The sequence below is a fragment of the Salvelinus fontinalis genome, chromosome 1 (genome assembly GCF_029448725.1).
Source record: "Salvelinus fontinalis isolate EN_2023a chromosome 1, ASM2944872v1, whole genome shotgun sequence".
In the NCBI taxonomy this organism is placed as follows: Eukaryota; Metazoa; Chordata; class Actinopteri; order Salmoniformes; family Salmonidae; genus Salvelinus; species Salvelinus fontinalis.
The window spans coordinates 96,568,148-96,580,217 of record NC_074665.1 but is presented as its reverse complement, the minus strand read 5'-3'; the positions used below and the strand labels follow the sequence as shown (position 1 = coordinate 96,580,217).

The following is a 12,070-nucleotide window of genomic DNA, read 5'->3' as shown; positions in this document are numbered from 1 at the left end:
GTGTAGATTCCATGGTGGTACTGTTTACCCTAGTGTAGATTCCATGTTTACCAGTGGTGCTGTTTTCCCTAGTGTAGATTCCATGTTTACCAGTGGTGCTGTTTTCCCTAGTGTAGATTCCATGTTTACCAGTGGTGCTGTTTCACCTAATATAGATTCCATGTTTACCAGTGGTGCTGTTTCCCCTAGTGTAGATTCCATGTTTACCAGTGGTGCTGTTTCCCCTGGTGTAGATTCCATGTTTACCAGTGGTGCTGTTTCCCCTAGTGTAGATTCCATGTTTACCAGTGGTGCTGTTTCCCCTAGTGTAGATTCCATGGTGGTACTGTTTACCCTAGTGTAGATTCCATGTTTACCAGTGGTGCTGTTTCCCCTAGTGTAGATTCCATGTTTCCCCTGGTGTAGATTCCATGTTTACCAGTGGTACTGTTTCCCCTGGTGTAGATTCCATGTTTACCAGTGGTACTGTTTCCCCTGGTGTAGATTCCATGTTTTCCAGTGGTGCTGTTTCCCCTGGTGTAGATTCCATGTTTACCAGTGGTGCTGTTTCCCCTGGTGTAGATTCCATGTTTACCAGTGGTGCTGTTTCCCCTAGTGTAGATTCCATGTTTACCAGTAGTGCTGTTTCCCCTAGTGTAGATTCCATGTTTACCAGTGGTGCTGTTTCCCCTGGTGTAGATTCCATGTTTACCAGTGGTGCTGTTTCCCCTAGTGTAGATTCCATGTTTACCAGTGGTGCTGTTTCCCCTAGTGTAGATTCCATGTTTACCAGTGGTGCTGTTTCCCCTAGTGTAGATTCCATGTTTACCAGTGGTGCTGTTTCCCCTGGTGTAGATTCCAGTTAGCGGCATAGTGGGATGGAATCCACAGTCCTAACACAGTAGGCCCTCTATCAGGAGAGAATCCACAGTCCTAACACAGTATGTCCTCTAACAGGAGAGAATCCACAGTCCTAACACAGTATGACCTCTATCAGGAGAGAATCCACAGTCCTAACATAGTATGTCCTCTAACAGGAGAGAATCCACAGTCCTAACACAGTATGTCCTCTAACAGGAGAGAATCCACAGTCCTAACACAGTATGACCTCTAGAGAGAATCCACAGTCCTAACACAGTATGATCTCTAACAGGAGAGAATCCACAGTCCTAACACAGTATGTCCTCTAACAGGAGAGAAGCTAGTGGCGAGGAGGAGGAGGAGTAGAGGGAGGCGGAGGAATGTTTTTGTTAAATGTAGGTCTCTGCCATAGGGCATCTCAGAAACATGCAGACTCTCTCAGCCACACTGTGACCTCACAATGCCCTAATGTCTAAGACTAATACACAGTTACCCCACAGCCATGCCTGCTCTCTGTGATGTCTAAGACAAGGAAGTGTGTGGTTACCCCACAGCCATGCCTGCTCTCTGTGATGTCTAAGACAAGGAAGTGTGTGGTTACCCCACAGCCATGCCTGCTCTCTGTCATGTCTAAGACAAGGAAGTGTGTGGTTACCCCACAGCCATGCCTGCTCTCTGTCATGTCTAAGACAAGGAAGTGTGTGGTTACCCCACAGCCATGCCTGCTCTCTGTCATGTCTAAGACAAGGAAGTGTGTGGTTACCCCACAGCCATGCCTGCTCTCTGTGATGTCTAAGACAAGGAAGTGTGTGGTTACCCCACAGCCATGCCTGCTCTCTGTGATGTCTAAGACAAGGAAGTGTGTGGTTACCCCACAGCCATGCCTGCTCTCTGTGATGTCTAAGACAAGGAAGTGTGTGGTTACCCCACAGCCATGCCCGCTCTCTGTCATGTCTAAGACAAGGAAGTGTGTGGTTACCCCACAGCCATGCCTGCTCTCTGTGATGTCTAAGACAAGGAAGTGTGTGGTTACCCCACAGCCATGCCCGCTCTCTGTCATGTCTAAGACAAGGAAGTGTGTGGTTACCCCACAGCCATGCCTGCTCTCTGTGATGTCTAAGACAAGGAAGTGTGTGGTTACCCCACAGCCATGCCTGCTCTCTGTCATGTCTAAGACAAGGAAGTGTGTGTGCGTGTGTGTGCGCGGGCATACAGGCGTACGTGCGTGAAGGAGAAAATAAATAAATATTGAGCAATTACTGCCTGCCTTTTTTGTTAGCTGTTGAGGCTGTGTCTACATGACTCTAACCCTCACCTTAGATGTTTGAATAGTTAGGTTGTTTACACAGGAATGCTAATTATCAAATCATGTTTGAATGTTGTATGTCAGGGATAGGCATCTTTGATGGGGGTGGGGCCACAAATGTTGATATCAGGACAAATTAGCAACAGCAAGCTACAGTAGCTAGCTAAATTGCCATAAATGTTTAACGCTTTTCGACCTGTCCACCAGTTAATACAGTTGGTTCAGAGTTGGTTTTAATATTTCAACCTGCGTGTCCTGATCGTGTCTGGTGTGGATGGACAAAATTAACATGCGCGCGATGACGCACGCGTATGCGCCCGGTCTAGTCTGCATGTTAGACTTAAATTTGCTGCAATTCTACACTTTGCCATGGGGCATAGAGAAAATGTTGCAATCTTAAAGCAACTTTGCTGCAATTTTACATTGTTTCCCATGGGGCATTGAGAAGATTTAGCAATTGTATAACTCATTTCATGCAACTCTACTCATTTTGCTATTTGCAGAGAAAAATCTTTGCAGGTTTTTAAAAAATATAATATCTGAGCGACTAACAAAATCAATGGTCGGTTATTTGACCATGATTACTAGAAGTTTAGATAGTCTAGCCAGCTAACTTAGTCTTTCATGTAAAACCATTCATCCAGCGGGTCTACCACACATTGTAACTGCGTCCCCGGGCCACGGGGCAAAGCACGACCTCATTCAGCGTCAAGTGATCTGAGTGAGCGTTCAAGTGTGTAGGCTAGCTACCCCCTCCCCCATTCTCAGACATTGGTGAATTATTATTCAACAAATGACAGTATGTCATCGTTTCCATTACAGTAATCAGCGTCTCGGTGTGGAAGTTGAAGAATCCCGATTGGATTTCACTGATGGCGACGAACCCATGTGAACATTTCATGCCGATGTGAACAAGACCTCCCCTAGTTCCCCTAGTCGCCTGTCATATCTTTCTCCCAGTAAGAGTATTGTACCGTGGTTATTTCAGGACCACGCCCCAGTGGACAGCTCCTCTAGTCACTTGACGAGCCAAGTCCTCTGCTATAGTAGGGCTACTTAAAAGGGGAATTAACTCCTAGGTTTTACTTGGGTAGAAGTACCTTTTTTTTGGTCTACTTTGGATAGTTTTCACAAACTTTTACATTTCTTTCTGAGAATAAGAATAGTTATTGGCCATGGCAGAGAGGAAACTTATCCCAAGAGATAGTGACGATGAAGGGTCGTTACTGTCTAGACTGGGGACAGACAGCCCGAAACCCAGAGTAAAATTCGGCGGCATGTTCTGCAACGTGGAAGGCGCTTATGAGAATAAAACTTTAAATTTCGAGTCGTACAACAGCAGCCCCCAATCTGTGAGACGGCATGTTAAGATTAAGAACGAGGAGAAATGCTGGTCGGATACTTTCAGTGACACGGGGAGTGTGAGTAACTTCTCGTCAGTCAGTGAGACCAGACCAAGTGGAGACAGAGCTGTTGGGTCCGAAACCGGCTCCTCCCGGGGTCAAATCGTTTACCAGACTGGACCTGGACACAACCGTGAGCACAGTGGAAAACGGGAGGTAAATCCACACCTCATAGATTTATTTTCCCCAGTGGAATATATTTTATATTGTGCGATGCCTAAATTGACAACATGTCAAAAGTCAATTTACAAATCAGATATTTTTTTCTCTCCATGTTTTGAACGTATATCGTTATTGAGGAAGTTAACCTAACACAATTTAATTGATATGTAATTAATTTATCAAGTATAGGCCAGGCTATGTTCAGGTTATTCAAAGCTAGATCAATGTTTTAGTCTATAGGAGCTGTCCCAACGGGCATGGTACTGAAATGACCATTATTCTGCCCATTGGTTGCCCATGGCCTAAAGAAAGAGATCTCACATTTGTATCTGTGATTTCAACACCTGGCTACTCTCACTGGTAATAGGCCCCGAGTTTTATCAAGAACACGAGTTTTAAGTGGCCACTAAATTATTGTGGCTGTGTAGGGCAAAAGCCTCCCTGCCTGCCAAGCTGCCTGCCTAGCCCCTATTAGCGGTAGGATGTGTGATGCCAGCCATTAGCCGGTAGGATGTGTGATGCCAGCCATTAGCCGGTAGGATGTGTGATGCCAGCCATTAGCCGGTAGGATGTGTGATGCCAGCCATTAGCCGGTAGGATGTAGTGTGTCTGGAATATTAAACAGCAGATGGTGCGCGAGACAGCCGGATGTATTGTTGAAGGGAGGGCTCTGACTGGTGCGCGACAGCACTAACAACGTAGTAGTAACCTAGAACATATTGTATCTTTTATTTTGTATATTGCGATATTCACACGATCTGACCAGTAGGATAGTGTAAATTAGACTACAGAAATTGGCTCCGGCGGTTTTTAAAGCGAGGAAATAGCGGTGATAAATCCGTTTCTCGTATTATTTGAAACGTCGGGAATCAAAGCTCTGCCTCCCAGTGAACCGCTACACCGGCCGGCATGTCTTACCAAGGCAAGAAGAACATCCCCCGTTTGTCGGTAGGCACTCCTCGTTCATCGGTAGGTATACATTGTTGCCCCACACACCGGTATTATTTATCGATTGCAACGACAAAGTGGTAACTTAAATGGAGTGATAAATCGTATTTGAATCATCGTTCTTCTATACACCCTTCACACGCACGCGACAACCGGCTACTGCTTCAGCCTACAGACTTCACAATGTCAAAGCCCAAACAAGATACTCTCTTGGCATCGAATATCTATTCCGTCCTGGTTATGTCATGACGTTTTCTTGAACGCTACAAATATAATGAAAACATACAGGCCGTATAATGTAGGCTAACAATATATTGTAGTGAATTGATCATGACGGCGCCGGTCTCTATGGAATGATCAGAGAGCTGTCTCGCATTGTCGCATGTCCCCACATTTCAGTCAGTGATTATCAAATGACTGGCATGCAGAATCCGGCTAAATAATATATTTTGAATTGCATATAATATCGTCCAATAAATGTTTTCCATTGAAAAGACTCAACAAAGATCTCAAACGTCTCAGAGATGCATTTCTAAGTGCCCATGGCAGCCTATATCGTTAACCATCAAACCATGGACATCTTGCAGCCTAAAGGGTCTGTCTGAGTCTCCGAAAGCCTATATCTCTCCTGCTATTAAGGGTTTCCCCTTGTCGTTAAAACGGGACAGATTCATCCATGCGGAGGAAGGGAGCACAGTTGAACGCTATAGCAACGGAGACAGGGCGTAGTTAGCGAGGTCACATTGAATCTTATTTTCCTTGGGAAATTTGACACAGTGGTCTGACTGTTGCAAAGCCTACAGTACAGGGCCGCCCCTTTAACCAGCATGACCCACATTCTCCTCCTTTGGAATGATTCTCCCCATTTTTGATGAGCAGCAGTTGAAAATGAAGCCTTAGAAAGGCTACACGACTAAAATCAATACAGAGATGAAGACTGTCATAATTCCTAACTGAAACCAGAAGACCAGTGTGAGAGAAATTATAACTGTTCCCTGGTACGCTCTTTCTGTATGGGAGCCACTGGTGGTAGCTTACTGTCTGTTCATCTGGGTCGGTGTCTGTCTGTCTGCCTGTCTCTCTATCCGTCTGTCGTTCTGTGTCTCTACCTGCCTGTCTGCATGTTTGCCTGTCTGCGCGTACGCCCATGTGTCTGTCCGTCTGTCCATCCGTCAGTCTGTCTACCAGCCACATAAAAAAAAAAAAATCTGCATTAAAAACAACACAGCACAGGGTAAAAGTCAGACAATACACATGGTATTATTTTTGACCCAGCCAGTTGAGCACTTAGTTGGGTTATTGAGCTATGACCCACTGGGTCAGATCAGAAGACTGGAGGTATGGATTAGTAGGGGCATGGCTTTCAGATAGTTATTTTAGGCCTCCCGTGAGAGTAAATGTCATTCCAATCATCTGTTCTGTTGTCTTGTCTACACATATTTAGGTTAAGCACTGACACTTTTGTAGTTTAACGAGACTTACACAAAATGAGTGCCACAGGTGCATATGCATATCCCAATTTTGGGATAGTTACCACTTTGTTATGATATTTAAATAATCATGTTATTAACTGTATATTAAAATATGCAATGTTAAAAAAATATGGAAGGACATTTTTTTATTAGCAGTGTACAAAACATAACATGATGAACAGGAATGACGTTTACTCTCACGGAATGGTCAACGAGACCTATCTGAAAGCCACGCCCCCAATAGGCCATACTTCCTGAAAATAGCATGACAATAAAAACCCAATCGATGGTTAAATTAACCCACGTTTAGGTAATCCAAAGGCATGGCCTATTAGGGGGGCATGGCTTTCAGAGTTATTTTTGGCCACCCGTAAGAGTAAATGGCTGGGTCACAATAACCCAACGTGTGTTCTGTCCAATATTTACCCAAATTGAGTTGTTTTTATACCAGCTATTTTTAGAGTGCAATGTTTTTTGTTGTTGTCAGCCAGCAGCAGCAGTAACTCTGAACCTAAACTGTGTAGTCCTAGAGTGTACTGTAGAGCCACATCCTTCTGGTGTCATGGCTCTCTGTTGATCTGTCACTTTACATCATGGCTTCACTGTTGTCTTTCCCAGCAGGGTCTCTCTGCCCCTAAACTCACGGAGAACCTGTCTGTCTGTCTGTCTGTCTGTCTGTCTGTCTGTCTGTCTGTCTGTCTGTCTGTCTGTCTGTCTCTGTGTCTCTCTGTGTCTCTCTGTGTCTCTCTGTGTCTCTCTGTGTCTCTGTGTGTCTCTGTGTGTCTCTGTGTGTCTCTGTGTCTCTCTGTCTCTGTGTGTCTCTGTGTGTCTCTGTGTGTCTCTGTGTGTCTCTGTGTGTCTCTGTGTCTCTCTGTCTCTCTGTCTCTGTCTCTCTGTGTCTCTCTGTCTGGCTTGACTATTGCCTTTCCAAGCAGGGTCTCTCTACATCTAAACTCACTGAGAACCTCATTGTCAACAGGGTCTCTCTGCCCCTAAACTCACTGAGAACCTCATTGTCAACAGGGTCTCTCTGCCCCTAAACTCACTGAGAACCTCATTGTCAACAGGGTCTCTCTACATCTAAACTCACTGAGAACCTCATTGTCAACAGGGTCTCGCTGCCCCTAAACTCACTGAGAACCTCATTGTCAACAGGGTCTTGCTGCCCCTAAACTCACTGAGAACCTCATTGTCAACAGGGTCTCGCTGCCCCTAAACTCACTGAGAACCTCATTGGTAACAGGGTCTCGCTGCCCCTAAACTCACTGAGAACCTCATTGGTAACAGGGTCTCGCTGCCCCTAAACTCACTGAGAACCTTATTGTCAACAGGGTCTCTCTACATCTAAACTCACTGAGAACCTTATTGTCAAACCCCCCTCTCTCCATCCACTGGTAAAGGATCCACCACTGCTAGGTCTATGGATCAGCTAGTTTACATCAGGCCTATATTATAATATTGTATTCGTGCTAACTAAAGCATTGTGCTACTGTTTATACACACTATGTTCACTCCCCGTTGACTTTGTCCTATGACTGATGTGATCATAGTGTAAACTGAGTGCCTGGTGGCAGCAGCAGAGGCAGTACTAGCTGGCAGAGGAACAGCCTTTAGAGAGGGCAGTGTAGTTCCCTCCCCTCATTTGAGACCCCCTTGCCAAGGGAGAGGGGGGAGGGGAGAGAGTGACTAGGGCTAGAACTGGGGGAGAAGGGAAAGGAGAGAGGGGAGGGGAGAGAGTGGCGAGGGCTAGAACTGTTGGAGAAGGGAGAGGAGAAAGGGGAGGGGAGAGAGTGGCTAGGGCTGGATGAGAGTATGGCGAGAGGGGCTGGTGGAGGGTGGTTGTGGTGGGGGTCTGGTGGGTGGTGGAGGTCTGGTGGGTGGTGGGGGTCTGGTGGGTGGTGGAGGTCTGGTGGGTGGTGGGGGTGTGGTGGGGGTCTGGTGGGTGGGTGGTGGGGTCTGGTGGGTGGGTGGTGGGGGTCTGGTGGGAGGTGGGGGTCTGGTGGGTGGGTGGTGGAGGTCTGGTAGGTGGTGGTCTGGTGGGTGGTGGTGGTCTGGTGGGTGGTGGTGGTCTGGTGGGTGGGTGGTGGTGGGAGGATGCTACTGATGATTGGTTATAATGAACTCAGCTGACTCCTGCAACATGCAGTTTTTTACAATGTAGCTTCTACATTGTAGTTTCTACAGTGTAGCTTATGCAGTGTAGCTTATGCAGTGTAGCTTCTGCAGTGTAGCTTATACAGTGTAGCTTCTACAGTGTAGCTTCTACAGTGTAGATTATGCAGTGTAGCTTCTATAGTGTAGCTTATGCAGTGTAGCTTATGCAGTGTCACTTATACAGTGTCGCTTATGCAGTGTAGCTTCTACAGTGTAGCTTCTACATTGTAGCTTCTACAGTGTAGATTATGCAGTGTAGCTTCTATAGTGTAACTTATGCAGTGTAGCTTATGCAGTGTAGCTACTATAGTGTAGTTTATGCAGTGTAGCGTATGCAGTGTCACTTCTATAGTGTGGCTTATGCAGTGTAGCTTATGCAGTGTCGCTTCTACAGTGTAGCTTATGCAGTGTAGCTTCTATAGTGTAGCTTATGCAGTGTAGCTTCTATAGTTTAGCTTATGCAGTGTAGCTTATGCAGTGTACCGTGTAGCTTCTGCAGTGTAGCGTCTATAGTGTAGCTTATGCAGTGTAGCTTCTACAGTATACAATGTAGCTTCTGCAGTGTAGTTTATGCAGTGTAGCTTCTACAGTATACCGTGTAGCTTCTGCAGAGTAGCTTCTACGGTGTAGCTTCTATAGTGTAGCTTCTGCAGTGTAGCTTCTGCAGTGTAGCTTCTGTAGTGTAGCTTCTGCAGTGTAGCTTATGCAGTATAGCTTCTGCAGTGTAGCTTCTACAGTGTAGCTTATGCAGTGTAGCATATGCAGTGACGCTTCTATAGTGTAGCTCATGCAGTGTAGCTTATGCAGTGTAGATTTTGCAGTGACGCTTCTATAGTGTAGCATATACAGTGTGGCTTATGCAGTGTAGCGTATGCAGTGTCGCTTCTATAGTGTAGCTTATGCAGTGTCGCTTCTACAGTGTAGCTTATGCTGTGTAGCTTCTACAGTGTAGCTTATGCAGTGTACCTTGTGCAGTGTAGATTATGCAGTGTCGCTTCTACAGTGTAGCTTATGCAGTGTAGCTTTTACAGTATACCGTGTAGCTTCTGCAGTGTAGCTTCTGCAGTGTAGTTTATGCAGTGTAGCTTCTACAGTATACCGTGTAGCTTCTGCAGTGTCGCTTCTGCAGTGTAGTTTATGCAGTGTAGCTTCTACAGTATACCGTGTAGCTTCTGCAGTGTAGCTTCTGCAGTGTAGTTTATGCAGTGTAGCTTCTACAGTATACCGTGTTGCTTCTGCAGTGTAGCTTCTGCAGTGTAGCTTCTGCAGTGTACCCTACACTGTGTCATTTGTGTGTACAGTCAAATTCTGTACGAGCAGCACAGAGAGAAAAGCATTATTTAACACCAACGACAGATGGAATTGATATGTGGCCAGTCAAACACAGAGAACCCTGAGTCACGTTGATGCTACGTCCCTTTGGATGTTACTGAATGCACTTTACACGTTGTGCTGGGCAGCATTTCTCTCCTGGTCTCATTGAACCCTCCATATAAACACACACACACACACACACACACACACACACACACACACACACACACACACACACACACACACACACACACACACACACACACACACACACACACTGTAATAAGTAGAGATATTTATGATTAGAATACATTAGCTTTCATTTCCACTTCTCTTCTCGTGGCTGATTGATGTTTAAACCCCCTGGTCTTTGTTGAACTAACACTGGTCTTGTCTTAGTAGCACTGTCCATACTGATAGCTGCTTTATTACACTGGTCTTGTCTTAGTAGCACTGTCTCTACTGATAGCTGCTTTATTACACTGGTCTTGTCTTAGTAGCACTGTCACTACTGATAGCTGAATTATTACACTGGTCTTGTCTTAGTAGCACTGACCCTACTGATAGCTGCTTTATTACACTGGTCTTGTCTTAGTAGCACTGTCCCTACTGATAGCTGCTTTATTACACTGGTCTTGTCTTAGTAGCACTGTCCCTACTGATAACTGCTTTATAACACTGGTCTGGTCTAAGTAGCACTGTCCCTACTGATAGCTGCTTTATTACACTGGTCTTGTCTTCGTAGCACTGTCTCTACTGATAGCTGCTTTATTACACTGGTCTGGTCTTCATAGCACTGTCCCTACTGATAGCTGCTTTATTACACTGGTCTTAGTAGCACTGTCTCTACTGATAGCTGCTTTATTACACTGGTCTTGTCTTAGTAGCACTGTCCCTACTGATAGCTGCTTTATTACACTGGTCTTGTCTTAGTAGCACTGTCTCTACTGATAGCTGCTTTATTACACTGGTCTTCGTAGCACTGTCTCTACTGATAGCTGCTTTATTACACTGGTCTTAGTAGCACTGTCTCTACTGATAGCTGCTTTATTACACTGGTCTTAGTAGCACTGTCTCTACTGATAGCTGCTTTACTACACTGGTCTTAGTAGCACTGTCTCTACTGATAGCTGCTTTACTACACTGGTCTTGTCTTAGTAGCACTGTCTCTACTGATAGCTGCTTTACTACACTGGTCTTGTCTTAGTAGCACTGTCTCTACTGATAGCTGCTTTACTACACTGGTCTGGTCTTAGTAGCACTGTCCCTACTGATAGCTGCTTTACTGCACTGGTCTTGTCTTAGTAGCACTGTCCCTACTGATAGCTGCTTTATTACACTGGTCTTAGTAACACTGTCCCTACTGATAGCTGCTTTAGTACACTGGTCTGGTCTTAGTAGCACTGACCCTACTGATAGCTGCTTTATTACACTGGTCTTGTCTTAGTAACACTGTCCCTACTGATAGCTGCTTTATTACACTGGTCTTGTCTAGTAGCACTGACCCTACTGATAGCTGCTTTATTACACTGGTCTTGTCTTAGTAACACTGTCCCTACTGATAGCTGCTTTATTACACTGGTCTTAGTAGCACTGTCCCTACTGATAACTGCTTTATTACACTGGTCTTGTCTAGTAGCACTGTCCCTACTGATAGCTGCTTTATTACACTGGTCTTAGTAGCACTGTCCCTACTGATAACTGCTTTATTACACTGGTCTTAGTAGCACTGTCCCTACTGATAACTGCTTTATTACACTGGTCTTGTCTAGTAGCACTGTCCCTACTGATAGCTGCTTTATTACACTGGTCTTAGTAGCACTGTCCCTACTGAAAACTGCTTTATTACACTGGTCTTGTCTAGTAGCACTGTCCCTACTGATAGCTGCTTTATTACACTGGTCTTAGTAACACTGTCCCTACTGATAGCTGCTTTATTACACTGGTCTTAGTAACACTGTCCCTACTGATAGCTGCTGTATTACACTGGTCTTAGTAGCACTGTCTCTACTGATATCTGCTTTATTACACTGGTCTTAGTAACACTGTCCCTACTGATAGCTGCTTTATTACACTGGTCTTGTCTTAGTAACACTGTCCCTACTGATAGCTGCTTTATTACACTGGTCTTGTCTTAGTAGCACTGTCTCTACTTATAGCTGCTTTATTACACTGGTCTTGTCTTAGTAACACTGTCCCTACTGATAGCTGCTTTATTACACTGGTCTTGGTAGCACTGTCCGTACTGATAGCTGCTTTATTACACTGGTTTTAGTAGCACTGTCCCTACTGATAACTGCTTTATTACACTGGTCTGGTCTTAGTAGCACTGTCTCTACTGATAGCTGCTTTATTACACTGGTCTGGTCTTAGTAGCACTGTCCCTACTGATAGCTGCTTTATTACACTGGTCTTAGTAACACTGTCCCTACTGATAGCTGCTTTATTACACTGGTCTTGTCTTAGTAACA

At 45.1% G+C, this 12,070-nt stretch overlaps 1 protein-coding gene across 5 annotated transcripts in view; it reads left to right on the top strand.

The window, feature by feature from the left end:
* Positions 1-3,202: 3,202 nt before the first annotated feature.
* The window catches only part of dpysl4 (dihydropyrimidinase like 4), a 37,448-nt gene continuing 28,580 nt past the window's right edge, over positions 3,203-12,070 (top strand). The window contains exon 1 of one of the 5 annotated variants that reach the window (XM_055936982.1): positions 3,203-3,705. In XM_055936982.1, the coding sequence (XP_055792957.1) occupies positions 3,322-3,705 (384 nt within the window). In that variant the 5' untranslated portion in view covers positions 3,203-3,321. Of the gene's footprint in view, positions 3,706-4,286; positions 4,681-12,070 lie in introns of those variants that run through there. The other 4 variants (XM_055936983.1, XM_055936978.1, XM_055936976.1 and 1 more) reach the window with 4 other exon arrangements.